Source organism: Chiloscyllium plagiosum, chromosome 14 (genome assembly GCF_004010195.1).
Source record: "Chiloscyllium plagiosum isolate BGI_BamShark_2017 chromosome 14, ASM401019v2, whole genome shotgun sequence".
Lineage (NCBI taxonomy): Eukaryota > Metazoa > Chordata > Chondrichthyes > Orectolobiformes > Hemiscylliidae > Chiloscyllium > Chiloscyllium plagiosum.
The window spans coordinates 39040681-39062167 of NC_057723.1; the positions used below are offsets into that span (position 1 = coordinate 39040681).

General features: G+C 39.6%; 1 protein-coding gene across 1 annotated transcript in view; it reads left to right on the forward strand.

Moving 5' to 3' along the window:
* Window positions 1-240: 240 nt before the first annotated feature.
* LOC122556658 (prostate androgen-regulated mucin-like protein 1 homolog) overlaps window positions 241-21487 on the forward strand; it is a 32398-nt gene continuing 11151 nt past the window's right edge. Inside the window, exons 1-2 of the mRNA XM_043703654.1 lie at window positions 241-502; window positions 1074-1739. Of these exons, the coding sequence (XP_043559589.1) occupies window positions 451-502; window positions 1074-1739 (718 nt within the window). The 5' untranslated portion in view covers window positions 241-450. The remainder of the gene's footprint in view (window positions 503-1073; window positions 1740-21487) is intronic.

The following is a 21487-nucleotide window of genomic DNA, read 5'->3' on the forward strand; positions in this document are numbered from 1 at the left end:
GTAGATTGGAACACCTCCTGCAACAGGTTAATTACTAATAGATAGCAAACTGTTTCATGTTTTTTTTAGCAATCCCCCTTTTTAACATTGGACTAGAGCGTGTTAAGATGTCTCGCTTTTGCTCGATTTCCTTCTCTTGTGGTGGACCGATCAATGTCGGAGATTGTAGTGGGTTGGGTCTGTTGTCAATCTGACGCACCGTACCAGTTTACGCTGAGGTTAGTACAAACCTCGGCTGATTCCTTTCAGTTCCGGCAGCAGGCAGTTGCTGTTCAGATGGGTTGCGTTGTTTGCCGCACTATTTGTGCAGTTTCTGTTCTGGGAGAGATGATTGCAGATTCGAATGCTTGCATTTCAGATCTCACGACCTGGTCTTAAGTTTTTCTTTTAACTGAACGACTGGATTGATTTTGTGGGCAAACCGAAAGGACCTGAATAATCTGAGAAACAATGTGGGCGAAGTTTGTGCTGATTTTATGCCAGCACTTTATTCTTTCCTTGGGTAAGTATAGCATGTTATTAAATTGTGATCTGCTATTATATTTAAGCTAAAGGGAAAAGCAGTTTAAATTTCAGTACAATAAAACTATTTGTTGCAAATTGTCAATGATCAGTCTGACGTCCATATTCCAAATGTAGTTTTCTAATTGTTCGACAGCGAATGCATTTATATTAAACACAGAAGTCATCCTTTTACTGAATGAACCTCAACTATATTAAGTAAATCAGGAAATAAATATTCACATGAAATGTTATGCCGATAGATTGCAGCCCGGGATGCAGTCATTTCGTGGTGAACCTTACAGTACTGGACATTGACGACCTACCGTTCAGCCAAAGTCTTCTGTCAACTTTGCGAGATATTAAGGGTTTGAGTGCTTAACAAGCAGAAATAATGTCAGTTGAGTGGTGGAGGAAGTTCGAGAGGCGAATGAATTGACAGCATGAGGAAGTGCCTGTGGTTTAAACCAGCAATGTAGCAAATTAGATTCCGCATCCTTGAATTTCAGAGGTGAATGTTTTTTTCCCAATGAACTATGTCTCCAGTAAACGTTCTCTTTTTTTTCCCCTAGCAACTAATAGTCCGGCTCCGCACGGAACTGCACAAACTGGTTTTACAACTACATTTACATCAGAAAATTCATCTACCAATTTTAGCTCACAAACGCCTCTCACCACAAACTTACAAAACACAGCAGCAACAGATGTAGAAACATATCCTTCACCTTCTTCCTTCACCCCAACTATCTTGACAAACACAAGTCACGTAACGAGCACTGTGTTATCATCTGCATCATTGAACACCACTTCTCAATACCTCTCTCCGCATCTTAATGCTACAACCATGTTATCAACATCAGCTCCCAACATAACTTTGAATAGCTCAGTCGTGGTGACCAGTTATTCACTCAATGTAACAAATAGCTCATCTCAGACTGATAATGCAACCAGTGTAAATAGTACAACATACAGTCCTATGACAAGTAACACGACCCATACAACGTCACTTTATACTATTGACACCAACAATTCTTTCACAAGTATGAAACCGACATCCATTCCAAATAGCACACAGCACAAAGAGTTTACCACTATAAAAGTCTTTACTACCACCTTTACAACACCAGAAGCTATCACCACCATTCTATCATCCTCAAACACAACATATTTGCCAAACACCAGTACCACGACCAACAATACAGAACATCAGGATAGGATTGCATCTCCAAGCAAAGCAGGTAAGAATGAGTGTGACTAGTTCAAAGATGCTTAGGATATGAGGAGTCTGTGCATCAGTACTTTCAGAAAAAGTAAAATCATTGCAAAGATTTAAAGTGACCTCTGTCTATTTCCATTGGGTTCTGTGTATTTTTGTTGAAAAACTGAGAGATTATGCAATCAGCATTACTGGCAGAGAGATGGGACAGTGGCCAGTGACTAAGGGCATTGAATTTTTAATTTCAGTTAAATGGATAACTCTTGGAAAGAATTTAATTCAATAACCATAAGGCTGTAAAGTGCTAATGGATTTCTAGGCTTCATCTCAAGAGGTACAAAAGATAAAAGCTGATCATTATCTCTTTGCCTATATAAAATCTTAAAATGTCAGATTACTGTCTGCTGTATTGGTTTCACAATACAGGGCGGATGTTGAGGTTTAGGAGACAATATGATACATTTTATTATATTACTTCCTGGTAGGGTGAAATGTCAATATGGAGAAAGACTTGAGTTCAATTGGATAAATTGAAAAACGCAGATCACAATTTTTGAATATTTGAGTTCACCTCTACATCATCTGACGTTCCCATAAAAAACAAGGACAACCAGCCTTTACCATTACGTTGACAGCAAATTATGTTGTGTTATTCCAGAAAATGTCCACAAGAATGTTCTAGATGTTCATTATCACAAAACCAAAATACTGCAGATAATGGAAATCTGGAATAAATATAGAAACATGCTGGGAATACTCAGCAAGTTAGGCATCACCTGTGAAGTGAGAAACAGAGTTAGATTTCAGGTTGTTGACCCATTTATCAGAAACAATATATATGAAAATGAAAGGCTCTGTTGAAACCATTTTATTTCTTCATCATCCCAGATTTCTGCATTTGTATGTCTCTCCGTGACATTCCAACTGTCTGAAAGTCTGAGATTGTCTTCGCATCATTCCGAAGAAGTCATTGGGCTCAAAACACTAACTCTGCTTCTGTCTTCATTGATACTGCCAGACCTGCCAAATTTCTCCAATACTTTCTGTTTTTATTTCCAATCTCTAGCATTTATGGATTTTGCTTTTATTTAAGTAAATCATACATGTTGGATAGGACCATTTTCTGCAATTTTCCCCCTTCTATACTAAATGTCATTTGTTTCCTGTATCTATATCTCTCTAAATTAGAGTGCTGCTGGAAAAGCACAGCGGTTCAGGCAGCATCCAAGGAGCAGGAAAATCAAAGTTTCGGGCAAAAGCCCTTCATCAGGAGGGGTGAGATGAAGGTGATAGGTCAGAGAGGAGGGTGGAGTGGATAGGTGGAAAGGAAGATAGGCAGGTAGGACAAGTCATGGGGACAGTGCTGAGCTGGAAGTTTGGAACTTGGGGTGAGGTGGGGGAAGGGGAAATGAGGAAACTGGTGAAGTCCACATTGATGCCGTGGGGTTGAGGTGTTCCGAGACGGAAGATGAGGTGTTCTTCCTCCAGGCATCGGGTGGTGAGGGAGCAGCGGTGAAGGAGGCTCTCTCTAAGTACAGTGACTGTGTTTTGGCGTAATCGATCCAGGTATTTTTCTGCCTACCTTGAGTTGAGAGTGTTTCTAACTCTTACTTTAGCTCTTTACTGAGCTGGATTGACTCAAGGGAGAGAAATTTTCCACATGTCCTGAGATTCTCACATTCTTTAATTCTGACATCTGCCTGTCCTGACATTACCTTCTCTGTATTTACTTTGTAGTTAATTATGCATCCATATAGTTATATGCTAAAATGTGAACAAATTGCTGAAAACTGAGCTTTTACTTCTCGGATTCTACAACTTCTTGCTCTGTGGTGTTCAGTCTATTCCCTGCTTTTTGTCCTCTCTTCTTTCCCTTTCTCCTGAAGCTACATTGCAATTCCCCTTGGCTTCACATTCTATCCCAATAGCCTTCATATTCAAAGGACCATCCTCCACCAGTTCCATCCTTCAACATGATGCTACTACTGAACACATCTTCCTCTCCCCTTCTCTGTCAATTGTCCCAAAGGAATTGCTGCCTTCATGACACCCTGGTCTATTCCATCAACACCGCCAAAGCTCATCATACTTCATCCCCTTGCTTTTATACTGCACGTCATATTAACGTCAGCTATTAATACTTATTCTGGATATATGTTATCTGGTTATTATTCTGGATACCTGTCTGTAATCATTGCCACTCCTTTTACCTTTTGTACTTTGGTTTCTAATCTCCCTTGCTCTGCAATCTTTCCCTTACCTTCCTTTCTGTTCCACTTGGACCTCCCCACCAGTTTTTACATTATAAAATCCATCACTTTCCCATGTATCTTCTGTTCCAAAAAAAAAGTTGATTCTGTTTCTTTCTCCATATGATGCCAAACCTACTGCATTTCTGCAGCATTTTCTGTTTTTATTTCTTCATTTCAGACTCTTTTGTTTCAGTGCTGTAATGACTGTGATCCTCAATGGTCTACCTAAGTATTCATTTTGCTCACTGCTTGAGTGCTCTCATGTTCCTATAAAACACCTTGGGATGTTTATCTATTTAAAGATGGTATATAAGTGCAATTTATTGATGTTGGATAGAATCTGATCAACTGCACTCACCCCCATTATCAACAGCATGTAATCCCGACTCCCGATATTAAGAGAGTAAGACTATAAGACATAGGAGTGGAAGTAAGGCTATTCGGCCCATTGAGTCCACTCAGCTATTCAATCATGGCTGATGGGTATTTCATCGCAACTTACCCGCACTCTCCCCATTGCCCTTAATTCCTTGTGAGATCAAGAATTTATCAATCTTTGCCTTGAAGACATCTAACATCCCGGCCTCCACTGCGCTCCGTGGCAAAGAATTCCATAGGCCCACCACTCTCTGGCTGAAGAAATGTCTCCTCATTTCCATTCTAAATTGACCCCCTCTAATTTTAATTTTTTTTTGGATTAGTGGTGCTGGAAGAGCACAGCAGTTCAGGCAGTATCCGAGGAGCAGCAAAATCGACATTTCGGGCAAAAGCCCTTTATTCCTGATGAAGGGCTTTTGCCCGAAACGTCGATTTTGCTGCTCCTCGAATGCTGCCTGAACTGCTGTGCTCTTCCAGCACCACTAATCCAAAATCTGGTTTCCAGCATCTGCAGTCATTGTTTTTACCCCTCTAATTCTAAGGCTGTGCCCCAGGTCCGAGTCTCCCCGCCTGACGAAAACAAATTCCCAGCATCCACCCTTTCTCGGCCATGCACTATCTTGTAAGTTTCTATTAGATCTCCCCTCAACCTTCTCAACTCTAATGAATACAATCTCAGGATCCTTAGCTATTCATCATATGTTGGGCCTACCATTCCAGGGATTAGATTAGATTCCTTACAGTGTGGAAACAGGCCCTTCAGCCCAACCAGTCCACACCGACCCTCTGAAGAGTAACCCACCCAGACCCATTTCACTTTGACTAATGCACCTAACACTATGGGCAATTTAGCATGGCCAATCCACCTGATCTGGGAGTGCTAGTCGAGGATTCTCTAAAGGTAAACATGCAGGTTGAGTCCGTGATTAAGAAAGCGAATGCAATGTTGTCTCTTATCTCAAGAGGGTTGGAATATAAAAGCAGAGATGTACTACTAAGACTTTATAAAGCTCTGGTTAGGCCCCATTTGGAGTACTGTGTCCAGTTTTGGTCCCCACACCTCAGGAAGGACATACTGGCACTGGAACGTGTCCAGCGGAGATTCACACGGATGATCCCTGGAATGACAGGTCTAACATATGAGGAACGGCTGAGGATAGTGGGATTGTATTCGTTGGAGTTTAGAAGATTAAGGGGAGACTTAATAGAGACGTACAAAATAATACATGGCTTGGCAAAGGTGGATGCTAGGAAATTGTTTCAGTTAAACGAGGAGACTAGGACCCGTGGATACAGCCTTAGAATTAGAGGGGGTCATTTCAGAACAGAAATGCGGAGACATTTCTTCAGCCAGAGAGTGGTGGGCCTGTGGAATTCATTGCCACGGAGTGCAGTGGAAGCCGGGATGCTAAATGTCTTCAAGGCCGAGATTGATAGATTCTTGTTGTCTAGAGGAATTAAGGGCTACGGGGAGAACGCTGGTAAGTGGAGCTGAAATGCGCATCAGCCATGATTGAATGGCGGAGTGGACTCGATGGGCCGAATGGCCTTACTTCCACTCCTATGTCTTATGGTCTTATGGTCTTATCTTTGGATTGTGGGACGAAACCGGAGCATCCGGAGGAAACCCACGTTGACGCGGGGAGAATGTGTAAACAGACGGTCGCCCAAGGCTGGAATCGAACCTGGGACCCTGGTGCTGTGAGGCAGCAGTACTAACCACTAAGCCACCTTGCTGCCCCATGGATCATCTGTGTGAATCTCCGCTGGACACACTCTAGTGCCAATATGTACTTCCTGAGGTGTGTGGCCCAGAATTGGACACAGTATTCTAAATGGGGCCTAACCAGAGCTTTATAAAGTCTCAGTAGATTTTACATCGCTGCTTTTACATTCCAACCCTCTTGAGATAAAGGACATTACATTTGCTTTCTTAACCACAGACTCAACATGCAAGTCAACCTTTAGAGAATCCCGGACTAGCCCTCCCAGATCTCTTTGTACTTTGGCTTTATGAATTTTCTCACCGTTTAGAAAATAGTCCATGCCTGTATTCTTTTTCCCAAAGTGCAAGACCTCGCATTTGCTCACTTTGAATTTCATCAGCCATTTTTTGGACCACTCTCCTAAACTGTCTAAATCTTTCTGCAGCCTCCCTACCTCCTCAGAACTACCTGCCTGTCCGCCTAACTTCATATCATCGCTGAACTTCACCAGAATGCCCCCAGTCCCCTCATCCAGGTCATTAATATATAAGTGAACAGCTGCATGCCCAACACTGAACCCTGCGGGACACCAGTTGTCACTAGCTGCCATTCTGAAAAAGAACCTTTTATCCCAACTCTCTGCCTTCTGTCAGATTGCCAATCCTCAATCCATGCCAGTAGCTCAACTCGAACACCATGCGCCCTCACCTTACTTAGCAGCCTGCCTTGAGGCATCTTATCAAAGGCCTTTTGGAAATCTAGGTAGATAACATCCATTGGTCTAACCTACTTGTTACTTCTTCAAAGAATTGTAACAGGTTTGTCAGGCACGACCTTCCCTTACTAAATCCATGCTGACTTGTTCTCATCCAATCCTGCACATCCAAGAACTTAGAAATCTCATCCTTAATGACGGAATCTAGAATTTTTCCTACAACCGAGATTGGCCTATAATTTTCCATCTTTTGTCTTGATGAATGACCCTTCATCCAGATATCCACAGCACTGTGACTCCTGACCCTCATATCCAGAATGTTCTGAACACCAGTTCAGAAGATTGAACAGAATTCAAAAACTTGCAAAGAATGACTTTTAAAAAAATATAGAGAAATTAAAGTAATAAAAAAAGACTAGAAATGTAAAATCAGACACTAACAGTTTTTGCAGGTACTCAAGAAGGTAAAGCGAATCAAAAGTTTGCTTGCACTCATTGTAAAAGATACAGTTGAGACCCATGAAGAAACATAATCAAAAAATTTAAAGGGATGCAGGGTCTTACAACAATTACAATTACCAAAACAATGCTGACATAACTATTGGAACAAAAGACTCAAGTCTCGGGGGCTGATCGATTACCTCCTCTGATCTTGTAGAAAGAGGCCATGGAGATAGTAAATGCATTGGTCATAATTTTCCAGAACTCCCTGGATTTTGTAAAGGTCCTACCACATTGGAAACTAGTAAATGTGACTCTACTCATAGAGTCATAGAGATGTACAGCACGGAAACAGACCCATTGGTCCAACTCATCCATGCTGACCAGATATCCTAAACTAATCAAGTCCTATTTGCCAGCATTTTGCTCATATCCCTCTAAACCCTTCCTATTCATATACCCACCCGGATTCCTTTTAAGTATTGTAATTGTATCAGTCTCCACCACTTCCTCTGGCAGCTCATTCCATACGTGCACCACCCTCTGCATGAAAAGGTTGCCCCTTAGGTCTCTTTTATATTTTTCCCTTCTCACCCTAAACGTATGCCTTCAAGTTCTGGACTCCCTCACCTCAGGGAAAAGACCTTGTCTATTTATCCTCTCCATGCCTCATGATTTTGTAAATCTCTATAAGGTCACCCCTCAGCCTCCGACGCTCCAGGGAAAACAGCCTCTATTTAAGAAAGGAGGGAGACAGAAACCAGGAAACTATAGGCCAGCTTAATGTCTCTCAAGAGGAAAATGTTAGAATTTATTATTAAGGTAGTTATGGCAGGGCACTTAGAAAAGCGTATTACAACCAGGCAGAATTAACATTCTTTTGGGAGATTGTATTTGACAATACCTAATCAATTTAGTTGTAGTGGAACCTGAAGATCTGGTGTACTTGGATTTCCAAAAGGTTTTTGATAAGGTGCTACATCAAAGGTCACTGCACAATATAATTATTCATGGTGTAAGGAGTAATATATTAATCTAGATGAAGGATTTGTTAACTAACAAGACGTAGAAAGTAGTGATAAATTGGTAATTTTGGCGTTAGCAAGTTAGTGGAGTGCCTCAGTGATTAGCAATGGAGCCATAACTGATAACAATCCACACTAATGAGTGTTTGGAAGGCACAGAATGTATGGTTTTTACATTTGCTGATTAACACAGTCAGATAGGTAGGAAAGTAAGAAAAAATGGTGAAAAGGACGTAAAAGAAAAATAGGTTAAATGAGTGGGCAGTAATTTGGCAGATGGAGCATAATGTCAGAAAGTATGAACTTTGGCAGAAGAGTAGAAGAACAGGATATTACTTAAACGAGGGAGATTGCAGAATTCTACAGTACAAAGGGATCCAGGCACTTGAATCATTAAGTCCATATGCAAGTTTGGCAAGTGATTATGAAGTAAATGGAATATTGTTATTAATTACAAGAGGAGTAGAAATTAAAGGTAAGGAAATTTTTTGACATTTTACAGGGTTTTGGTGAGACCACATCTGGAGTACTTTGTGCAGTTTTAGTCTCCTTACTTGGGAAAAGATATAATTATATTAGAAGCAGTTCAGAAAAGTTAACTAATTCCTAGGATAACAAATTTTCTTAGGAGAAACGGTTGGACATTGGGCCTATATCCATTGGACTTTAGTAGACTGCAAAACAATCGTTATGAAATGTATAAGATCCTGAAAAGTCTTGACAGGGTCAATGATGAGAAGTTGTTTCCTCTTGTAGTCTAGAACTAGCAGACATAATTTAAAAATAAGGGGTCTCATATTTAAGACATATATAAAGAGAAATTGTATCTATGTGGGTTGTTAGTCTGTGGAATTATCTTCCGTAGTGAGAAGTGGAGGAAAGGTTATTGAATCTGTTTAAGACTGAGTTAGATTTTTAATTGTCAAGGGATGACTTAAAAATGCTCCTCCATAAGGAAACCTGCCAGTTATGACCACTTATTTTTCCTGTTTCTCACACAATCAGAGTGTCCCTTCATCTTGAAATGCCCACTGCTTCCTACACCACTCATATCTGGCAGGGGACTAGCTGGTGATTGCCCGGAGCCTCAGGCACACCTATTCCTCCTCCTACCGACAGAGACAGACTGCTATCCTTAATTAATCAGGCCCCCCTGCCTATAGTGCTCAGGAAAATCAATCATCAAGGCAAACTCAAATGCCATTGGGATTGGGATCTGCATATTGTCTTCATGCCTGAAAATCTTCTAAATTGTGATGTTTCTGTTGTATATGAGTTCTGCATTAGTATGAGACAAAACTGGGGATGTGCTTGAGCAGCGGTAAAGGAAGCTCTTTGAAGTTAGTCACAGGTTGTATTTGTCACTCACTATAATTTCAATGCCTCAATTTATTCCATGAGAAGGGAAATGCAATCCTTAAATACTTGCATGAGATTCTACCTCTGTGTGAAACTCTTATCCAACCCTGTGTCCATTTGATGATAATGTGATTGAATACCTAAAATTACTCAATCATTAGCAAAGTTTTAGTGGCCACTAATTGGAGGAGTGTATTAATGAGCTATTTGCTAAAGGTTATTAAATAGTTTAAACAAAATATTAAACAACAATCAAACTGAAATAGCAGTTATAAATTCCATTTAGAGATTAAGACAAAGGATTAAGAAATAATGTTAGTCTCTGTTTTCCACTTTATCCTTCTTTTATTGCTTTTAAGTTGTTGGAATTCAAACTTTCAGGTATAAAAGTCACTGATTGCCACTATTGAGATGTAAAATTTAAATAGTTAAGTAATGGGTATGTTAGTGGAAAGGTAAAAAGTGCAACAATTTTCTCCTAGTAGCAGCCAATATTGACAGCAGAGAGCAAAATCCAGGCCCTGAAGGAATGCACTGATGGTGATATTTTACTTTCAATTGTGTTGAACTTTGTCACTATATAGAAACACAGGTTTCCATTAGATAAAAGCTTTAGCAACATTTTGTAGAGTAACATGCATTGAGTATATAATTAACCAGTTCTAGAATTTATTGAGAGATTTAGTAGTTATCCAACTTACCTAACAAAATAAAGATTTTGATTCACATTACAAGGAATAGCAGGGGTTGAGGGGTTTAATTTTTACTGTATGTAACAGTGTAAAATAAATGGTGATAGTGAATTAGTAGTTCCTGTTTTATATTTCCCCAGATTTATATTTCTATTGACTTCAGCAGTTCAAATAAAATCCTAATTTCAAAAGGTGACATTTAAGAAATGTGAAAGTAAGTTTAAGAAAAGCCCTTTTGATTTCAATTGGTATATTTTGGAGAAACCATAGCTGGCATTTTCAGGAATATATTACTTATGAAGTTGTTTCAACACAACAATGTCTGGTCAGACAGCCAAACCACACTGAGATCCAAATGGAAAATCCCTCTTTAAAAAGAAGGAAGTTGATGTTGGAAATTGTAATTTGGTGTGATGTTTGGGAGTAACTTTGTAATATTTGGATTCCATATAACATACCAAACGAACCTCTTAGTCACAAGAGAGTGCTTAGAAATGACTTGTTAGCTGCCAAGTATAAGTGATGTATTTGAACAGAACCTTCCAACAGTAGAGATGTACAATGCAAATGAACTTAAGAGGATATTTAAGATAGTAAGGGTTTGTGTGTGGCTGTACATTCAAATATAAAAAAGGAAGTACTAGTATATAATTTGCTTGAATATATGTGAAAGTTCCAATCATACTTATCAGACTATAAAGAAATATTTAGTTATTTACTGAAGGAATTAAGTTAGATGGTGCAGGGGAAAAAAAACAATTTTAGAGTGAGGAATTGTGTCTGCAGTACCATCATTTTTAAATGAGATAACCTGATTAAACAATTGCATTGCTGACCCATATTTACCTCATAATTTTGTTTTTTTTTTCTGAAAAGTGAGACAAGTTTCTGATGCTTTTCATCTTGCACTTATCATTGCCAAATCTCAAATGTTCACAAGAATTCATACTGCAGAAGAGGAGGGCACTGATTGGTTGCTAAGCAGACTCTGGTTGGCTGAGATGTTGCTGTGGAGAAAGCAATAGGACTGTAGGTTTAATTCAGAAAGGCACAAGGCTTGCTTGTTTATCTTTTGTTTGTAGAGAACAGGTCTGTTCATATGAATGTATGTCACATCTGGCAAGCACTAAATGAACCACACTGTGGGCTTGATTGATTATCTTAAATTGTTTGTTAGTGTAGTGTGATTGGTGTTGTGTGATGTTAGTGTAGTTATTAACACACTCAGGATTATCGAGCATGTTGGTTTTCAAAAATGACTAGAAATGTGAACATGTTAAGCAAGTTGTTTCACACTGCTATTAGGCAGTGGCTACACATATGATATTTTCCCTTAACAGAATGCTGCTGTCATTCTACAAAGACTTGCTGTCTGTCACACAACTGATCAGTGGAATATTTGAATTTCAGTGCCAGTGCAATGCCAGATATGTATCATATATACCAACGATTGGCTGATTGAAGCAAACAGTGCTTTCCTTTGGCTTTTTAAAATACAGACTATACTCAACAATCTCGCATTTACAAAATATAAAACAAAATATCTACCTTTTAGATTTGATTCTGCAATTGGGCAGCATTGTTGAACAATTCTGAGTGCGCTAATAGTTACAGTGACAACCAATTTCAGATAATCAGATGAACTTGTAACATGGCTCATTTACATTTGTTAGAAGTGACATACATTTGCATTCCCTGTTGCTTTCTCTGTGTCAATGTCTCAGCCAATCAGAGTTGTCTTGTCAACTAATTAGTATTAGAATCATAGAGATCTGTAGTACAAAAAAAAAGCCCTCCAACCCACCAAATCTGCACTGGTCAAATACAACCGCCTAACTATTCTAACCTGATTTTCCAAAACTTGGTCCACAGCCTTTTATGCCTTTTGACATCACATGTGTACATTTAAATACTTATTACAAACACTTTTCTTCTATAGTACAACTTATCCTGATCATTTGAATCTTGGCATTCTTATGTTTATCCTGATGAATGCAAGATGAAAATCTGAAGAAACATGTCTTTTCAGTCTCTCTCTTTTCAGTAATGTTTAAGTTCAGCACCAACAAACATTTGGTTGTTCATTTACCAGCATATTGTTGAGTCATGCTACATTGCCTCATGTTTATAGCATGTTATAATGAATGAGAAATGCAGGATAAATTGAATGAATTATGTATATGTACAAGGGAGCAGATCTTGACAGTAAGTGTGTTTTATCAATATGAGATCAAACTTGGATGCAATAATACTTTATAAAGTACAATTCTGATGGGGAGAGAGACAAAACGAAGTTTAATTTTTACATTACATCTTTTTTTTGAACATGAGATTGAACGTGGGCGGCACGGTGGCACAGTGGTTAGCACTGCTGCCTCACAGCGCCAGAGACCCGGGTTCAATTCCCGACTCAGGCGACTGACTGTGTGGAGTTTGCACATTCTCCCCGTGTCTGCGTGGGTTTCCTCCGGGTGTTCCGGTTTCCTCCCACAGTCCAAAGATATGCGGGTCAGGTGAATTGGCCATGCTAAATTGCCCATAGTGTTAGGTTAAAGGGGTAAATGTAGGGGTATGGGTGGGTTGCGCTTCGGCGGGTCGGTGTGGACTTGTTGGGCCGAAGGGCCTGTTTCCACACTGTAAGTAATCTAATCTAAAAAAAATTATGACTTTTAAGTGTAAATCTTCCCTTCCTCTTTTTCTAATGCTGTTCATTAACTATAGTTGAAGGAAACTGTTCCCAGTTTCTATATAGACAATAGACCATAGGTGCAGGAGTAGGCCATTCTGCCCTTCGAGCCTGCACTACCATTCAATATGATCATGGCTGATCATCCTTAATCAGTCTCCTGTTCCTGCCTTATCTCCATAACCTTTGATTCCACAATCCTTGAGAGCCCTATCCAATTCTTTCTTAAATGAATCCAGAGACTGGGCCTCCACTGCCCTCTGCGGCAGAGCATTCCACACAGCCACCACTCTCTGGATGAAAAAGTTTCTCCTCATCTCTGTCCTAAATGGTCTACCCGTATTTTTAAGCTGTGTCCTCTGGTTCGGCACTCACCCATCAACGGAAACATGTTTCCTGTTTCCAGAGTGTCCAATCCTTTAATAATCTTATATGTCTCAATCATATCCCCTCTCAGTCTTCTAAACTCAAGGGCATACAAGCCCAGTCGCTCCAGTATTTCAGTGTAAGGTAATCCCGCCATTCCAGGAATTGACCTCGTGAACCTATGCTGCACTCCCTCAATAGCCAGGATGTCTTTCCTCAAATTTGGAGACCAGAACTGCACACAGTACTCCAGGTGTGGTCTCATCAGGCCATATGGCATGATATATCTGAAAGGGGTAATTAGAAATGCATATTAGATTCTGTTGTTGTTGTATAGCATATAAGTGCCTCAGTTAAGCCTCCATAGATCATACTTCGTTATTTAATTGTTGCCCACTGTCCATTAAATGATTGGTCATAGAAATCTTGTGTTTGAGAGTAAGGTTTGACTCGATCATGGTGTAATGGTCATTCTGTGGCGTGTTGTACAGTCTTGGAAATGTTTACTGTGTATTCATTGAAGAAAGATGTTCTAAAGGGTATGGATGGCACTGGCAAGATTGCAATTAATTCCCATTTTAGTTGCCTGTAAAGACAGTATTGTTCCGTAAGTTCAAACCACTGTTGTTTTTGTAGTATTGTGCTGGTATTTAAAAGTAATTACTATTTTTAATTATCCTAAATCTAGTCTTTATTAAGTGTCGGAAAAGAACCCTTTTTGATTCAGTGAACAGTTGCAGTGAGATGAAATGTATTCAAGACTCCGTTAAGCATCTTGTCTTAACAAGTGGCAACACATTGGTTTGGATTTCAATCCTTTGCTCCTCCTCTTCAAAAATGCAGACACATTTGTAAAGAAAACTATTATTGTTTCCTGTGGAAAATAGTAGGCAAATAATGCCAGCCTCAAATTGACACACATGTTAAAAATGAAAACTGATTAAAAAAACCCATAAAAATTCCCTTTGCGAAACAAATCACACATAGAAGGGATGTAAGTTTTCATCCTAATTTAAATAAATTGACTTGAAATCTACAGGTGCTTCCTGTGGCTGCCGAAACAGCAATCTGAAATTTGCTAGAAAGTGGGCAACAATTTGGTGTATGAGAACTCATTTTCCAACTGCACCTCTGCAAAACTTATCTATTCAGTTGCGAAATTGACATGTCTTACTTAAATGACAGTGAGGATATATTTTGTTGGGATTGCCAAATTTAAGAATAACCAGTGAACAGGAAACCCTTTAGAAAATGCATAGTAATATCCAGGATACGGAACTCAACATTTTTGTTGTCTTTTTTCCACTTTTTAAAAATAGTTACAGTCCCAAAAAAAGTGGTAATAATGCATTCCTTTCCATCTACTGATGGCAAAAATAAGGTGCATAATTGCTTAGTTAATGGATTTGCTGAGAAAGATTCCAGTTCCAGTCTATCGTGATTTTAGAGTTATTATGCAAAGAAAGGTGTGGTCAGGACAATCAACAACAACAACTTGTATTTATGGAGTACTTTTCCACTGTAATTTGTTGCAAACTGCTTCACAGGTGCATTATCAGACATGTTTTGAGAATGGTGTGGAAAGAGCTATTAGAACAGTTTAGTCAAAGAGTTACATTTTAAAGAGAGACTAAAGTATGAAGGTAGAAAGATTTAGAAATGGAGAGGGAAGGATTTGTGGAGGGACTTCCAGACCTTGGGGCCCAGACAATTGAAGGTATAGTGGCAAATGATATAGCAGACAAATTGGGGTTGTGTAACAGGTCAGAGTTAAGCTTTACACCTTGATAAGGGTCACAGTCCATATCTGTATGCCATGCATCTCCGATCTGGCAGTGGTCAGGGAGTGCTGTCTTCACAAGTACTGGGTGTCAATTTTTTAAGTTACTTCACAGGATATGGTGTGAAGTTGCCAATTCCTATTTGCTTCACATGTGATCAAGGTTCATAATAAGTTCAGGTGCCTGTTGACTCTTTCCAGAGAGCATCATAATTCTTGTTACTCAGATTTTTTAAAAAAATCCCCTTTTTAATGTTTTACTCACATAGAATTTTCAACTCTGGCCACATTTGCACTTCTTGAAAATATCAAAATCAGACTTGGGCTTCTTGCATAATTTTGGTAATGAATTGCCTTTGCAAGAGTGTTGGAAAGATACACTACCATTCAACTTGGTGCAAATGATAGGTCATGAATTTTTTGATGGAGTTCCAGCTATTTTTGTGAAAGAGCCACAGAAACCTTAAAAGAAAACTGTGTAAGTACTGCATTTTAACCATTTCCAAGGCACTGCAGCTACTTCTCTGGCTTTCTAATCATTTGCTTGGAAACTGCATTTACATCGGCTAATTTTCGCTCACAAGTATTCCTTATATCAATACATTACAAGAAAAGTCATAAATGTTGGCAGCTTATAATGCGGCATGAGTCCTTTACAACATTGACATTATTATTTCAGCATTATGTACATTGCAGTTTGTCTTTAATCAGAAAGAACAACATGAGTTCCCAATAGTATATTTTACCCAGAGCCTTCTGGCAAGTAGAAAGTGCTTTGTTTTTGATGTTGCTACTCAGAGATATAGGCAAACTGGTTTAACTGGTAAATGAATTTAGAAATGTTAATTTGTTGGCTGGGAAATTTTATTCTTTAACAATATGTTTCCTCATCCTTCTAAGTCAATAACTCATCACACGCATGGCATAGAAAACTAAATCCTAGGGAAACTACTCTTTCTTGAGGATTATATGCTTATGAGGCTGTATCCAGGGGCAGAATGGTTTTATTTTACCACAGTGGATGCTGGGTAAGGTATTTCCCAATTCCATAGAATAATTTGAAATTACATAGTACAGGGTATGACCATTTGGAAAATATGGACACCTGCAAAACGAGAGAATGATACAGGTGTCAAATGTACTTACACATCACACTAGTGCACAGGTAGAAAGAATATTCCCTTCCCAGTGAACTATCCAACATGAAATGCTTGGGAGAAAGACTTTGGGGTAAATTTGATCAAAAATCAGCTAAGGTCCTTGCATTGTTCACCAGTAAAGTCTATGTGTTCAGACAGACAAGATCCACCCACCTTGGGCATGGCACAGTCATTTTTCGATCCTTTGCACATTTGTGGTTTGGTTGAAGATGAAAGACCACACAGGTTGCATGTCACAGAGTGAGTCATAAGCTCAGTCTGTCAATCTATGTGATCCCCAAAGCTTGATGTTCTCCACTGCGTTCCTGTTGATCCCATCAATTCTGAGAATCCTCCAAATCTTATGTTTTAAGATTTCATCTCCCCACTTTACCTCCTCAACCCCAGACCTTTGATTTAGTTATGGCAAATGTTGTGATGCACTGTCCCACCCATTAAAGGTTTGTGATGGCCATTGGTAACTCATGCCCTTTAATGGTCTATCATCTAGGGTGTAGGTTTGCTCGCTGAACTGTGTAGGTTTGATATCCAGACGTTTCAGTACCTGGCTAGGTAACATTATCAGTGGCGACCTCCAAGTGAAGCGAAGCTGTTGTCTCCTGTTTTCTATTTATATGTTTGTCCTGGATGGGGTTCCTGGGATTTATGGTGATGACATTTCCTGTTCGTTTTCTGAGGGGTTGATAGATGGTATCTAGATCTATGTGTTTGTTTATGGCATTGTGGTTGGAGTGCCAGGCCTCTAGGAATTCTCTGGCATGTCTTTGCTTAGCCTGTCTCAGGATAGATGTGTTGTCCCAGACGTAATGGTGGTTTTTTTTTCATCTCCAACTCTTATATATTGTGTTGCACCTACTGACAATTCTTGTTCCTTCTGCATTCCACCATGTTGCATCCAATCCCTCCACTCTTCAATTTGCCCACCACAGCCTTGATTTCAGGAAACAGACCCCTGGACTAACCATGGCCAATACCTGAAAGATTTGGAAAGACAACCATAACTGATGAGTGACTAAATTCCTGACTGATTTCTGTGCAGCTCCCCAACAGACATACAGCTAATCCCTGAACTAGTTGCACTGGACTTGCAGAATTGATATCGCCCACTCCCCAAACTAATAATGTAGAACCTCTGACCCTGAATGTACCACATGGCCGATTGACCTTAGATTATGATTGGACAATGTCCTTGATGACTGGTGGTATCCTTTGACCTGATTAAGGACTACTTCCTTTAGACTTTGACACGGTCATTTGGTACCTTCAGCATCTTTGCTGCACAAGCTGCTGGCACTTGTAGGTGTGACAGAACACTGTGCCACAGAAGTATGTCCACTCCCTTGACTGATGGCAACTGTGACAAGCTACCTGGCTTTATGTCTGCACTATGAGGTAAGGTAAAACAAACATACTATGAGGTTCTCAAGTTCTTAATGATACTGCATGTGCTAAAAAATAGTATGACAAAAAAGCACAAAGTGAGTGAGTGCTAAGAAGGCAAGCTAAGAGCCCTTATGCACCCAGTAAGGTGCATGCTTCTCATTGAATGCAAAGTGGCCTGGCAGCAGGATTGCAGTGAGAGGTGTTGATGATTTGCAAAGCGCAGAATTGAAATGGTGAAGTGTATTATAAATGAGTCAGAGATGTGCCATAATGGTGGCAGGAGGCTGTAGTGTGCTGTGAAATGCTGGGGAATGTTAACCAACTTGGACACCCAGCGGAGCAGGTGGCAAACTCGACCTGCCAGGTAACCAGTCAGACTTTTATGTTACAAATTGTAGCCATCTAGGTTTTCTCTGTGGCACAGGAGAATAGGAAATTGTATATAAATAAGATGAGATCAAGTAATAATGAGATGCCAATACTTGTCAGTACCGCTCAACATTGAAACTTTGTTGTGAAAAAAAAAGTCTGATTTTCCACTCATCGAGAATCTGATTTCATCATAATTTCCCAACCGACTCACCATTGACAATGTCATTGAAGGTTGGGAAAATTACGCCCTATGTGTGCGGTATACAAACTATGCAACTGGCAGAAAAGAAGGTCAAGGCTGTATTTCCCTCATTTGCAAAATAATTTGTGTGTCTGTGCTTACAATGCATTCATGGTATTAAACCCTGGAACATGTTGGATAGATTTCACTTCTTCCTGAGGGTTCCATGTATGTACATGGGGTCTCCCAGTGATTCTTCTTGTGCCTAATGTAGATGATATAAGGATTTGCTTTGATATATCTGTGAGAGTTTTCATGCCATACTTTGTTGGGATGTTTGAAGGTGAAAGTAACAAAATTTATGTAAAAATTGGAATAGACTGTGGGAATGAGCACTATTGGTTTGTTGGGAATTTCACTGAATTTCTAAAATACTGATGTTGGTATTAGATATAGGAAGAAAAGTTGTTGGGGAATGACCAGTTTTAATTTTGATTTAGATTTAGATTCCCTACAGTATGGAACCAGGCCCCTTCGGCCCAACAAGTCCACACTGACCCACCGAAGAGTAACCCACCCAGACCCAACCCCCTAACCTGTATTTACCCCTGACTAATGCACCTAACACCATGGGCAATTTAGCAGGGACAATATTTCTATTAAAGTTTCTTTGTAATACATGGGTCCCAGACTCTGCAGAGCTCTGCTCTTGTATTTTCAGCATACATTTTAAAATTCACTAATCTTTGAAGATGTGAACAACTTGTTAATTTCAGTCAATGATACATTCCAATTTGCTGCATGGCCAGGCACAAATCCACCTTAAAAGGTCAATGCTCCCAACTATATGTGGAAAAAGACAAAGTACAATTTCTTAATTACCATTCATATTAAATTCAGTGAATATACTCACCTTGTGCCATATGGAAAAATAGTAAATCAATTGCTGATCTTGTGCATCAAATTCAAAACTACTATATCCAGCTCGCACATTGTGATAACACTCCCTTAGGGTGGCAGAAGCCAGCAGTACTGACCTTGCTAGAGTTTTGTGTCTTGACAAATATGAATAAACTCACATCTCTTTGAAGATTCATGTAACTTTACTGGCCTTTACATCAGCTGACGGACCCAAACGGCAGCTCAGAGTGGCTCACAATGGTCAGAACTTCATTCACATGTAGTCTTGAGTGAGACATTGCAGTAGAAATTCCAGTAGCTCCACATCCTTAGCAATATTTATGTTGTGAAGGCCATATAGCACAATTGTCCATTAGATCAGGCACCTTGCTGGGTTCCCTCAGAATTATTTCAGATGTTTGATGGCCAAAGTATCTTGACCATCATCATCAAGAAATAACCTAATTTTAGGTTGTGGAACCACTAATCCATATAAAAAAAAACTGTTGGGAGACTATTCCTAGCTTGTTTCAATGGCAGATTGCTAAGGAAAAGTGGATAGAACAGAGCACAAAGGAAGATGGTTATGATTGTTGGAGGTCAATCATCTCAGCTACAGGACATCACTCAGGGTATATGTTTTCTAATCAAGCTGCTCAGCAATGTTTTGACACAGCTCTCTAAGAGGTGGGACTTGAACCCTGGCCTCCTGCTTGAAAGGCAGGGATACTATCCACAAGCATCAACTCCCTCCACTACTGATGCTCAGTAGCAGCAGTGTGTACTATCTGCAAAATGCACTACAGAAATTCACCAAAGATCCTTAGACAGCATCTTCCAACCCATGACCACTTCCATCTAGAAGGACAAGGGCAGCAGATACATGAACACTACTATCTGCAAATTCCCCTCCAAGCTACTCACCATCCTAAACTGGAAATATATCATCAATCCTTCACTCTCGTTGAGTCAAATTCCTGGAACTCCCTCCCTAATAGCATTGTGGATCAAGACACAGCACATGGACTGCAGAGTTTCAAGAGGCAGCTCACCATCACCTTCTCGAAATCAATCATGGACAAGCCATAAATGTTGGCCAGCCAGCAAAGCCCATGTCTTGGGAGTGAATAAAAAGAAAACACTACCACACACGACTCCATGCTGAAGGAACACTGCAAATGCACCAATGAAATGTGTTCCTCAGTGTAGATATCATATAATCAACCTGTTCAGAGATGTTATTACTGCTAGCCTTGAAGGAGAGGCACTACCACTGCACCAAGTACACCACATGAAACTTCAGGTGTTCAAAATGAGGGCTCACTAAGACCTTCACAATAGATTTTGGCCTAAATAGCAACTCCCACATCTTGCGAATGGAACATGGCAGAGAATAAATCCTGTTTCATTTTACTGATTTGTAATACTAACGACAGGAGAGAAATGTAAATAAATACTTTTGTGGACAGGATGATGTTTAGCTCTGTGGTTCTGTAGTATAGTGTTACACCTGTTTAATTAGGCATCTTTAGTTTTATTTATTCATAGGATGAGGGCATCCCTGGCTAGTCCAGCATTTATTGCCCATTTCTAATTGCACAGAGGACATTTAAGAGTCAACCACATTGCAGTGGGTCTGGAATCACAGATAGGCCAAACCAGGTAAGGATAACAATTTCCTTCCCTAAAGGACATTAGTGATGGTTTTTATCTGACAATCAACAATGTTTCATGATCATCAGTACACTCTTAATTCCAGATTTTTAAAAACTGAATTCAAATTTCAGCATCTGACATGGTGGGATTTGAGCCAGAACCTTACATGGGTCTTTAGATTAACAGTATAGTGAAAATACCAGTAGGCCATCACCTTGCCTTAAATGTTTTTCCAGAATGTTTTCTTAAAGTTTCATAATTGTGCTTTAACAGTATTGTTACTTTTGCAAGATTAGATTGGAAGCTAATACAAAAGCGACAGGTTGTATTAGGTATTCAATGTTTACATTGGAGAATTACAGCGCGGCTTTAAACATCCTTATATGCCCTTGTATTTAAGGTACTTGTAGAAAGTTTTCTGCCATGCTGATTTGAGATTAGTGATGTCATTTTGGAGCACAGCCCTCCAGCTGGCACCATTTCAAGTGCAGCAGCAGCAAAACCCCCTTAGCACAAATCAAAGGGATCATCAACAACTTAGAACTCTGTTACTGATGGATTTATTTCTGCCTGTTGTTATGATTGTATAAATGTTAGGTGCTTTTTACAGTTGTTTCAAGTTATGTAAAATCCACAGGGAGTGATGTAGCAGGTGGTAAAGGACTTCTTGCTGATTTCAAGGCTTCTGCACAAAACAGTCACTCTGAGACATGAGTGC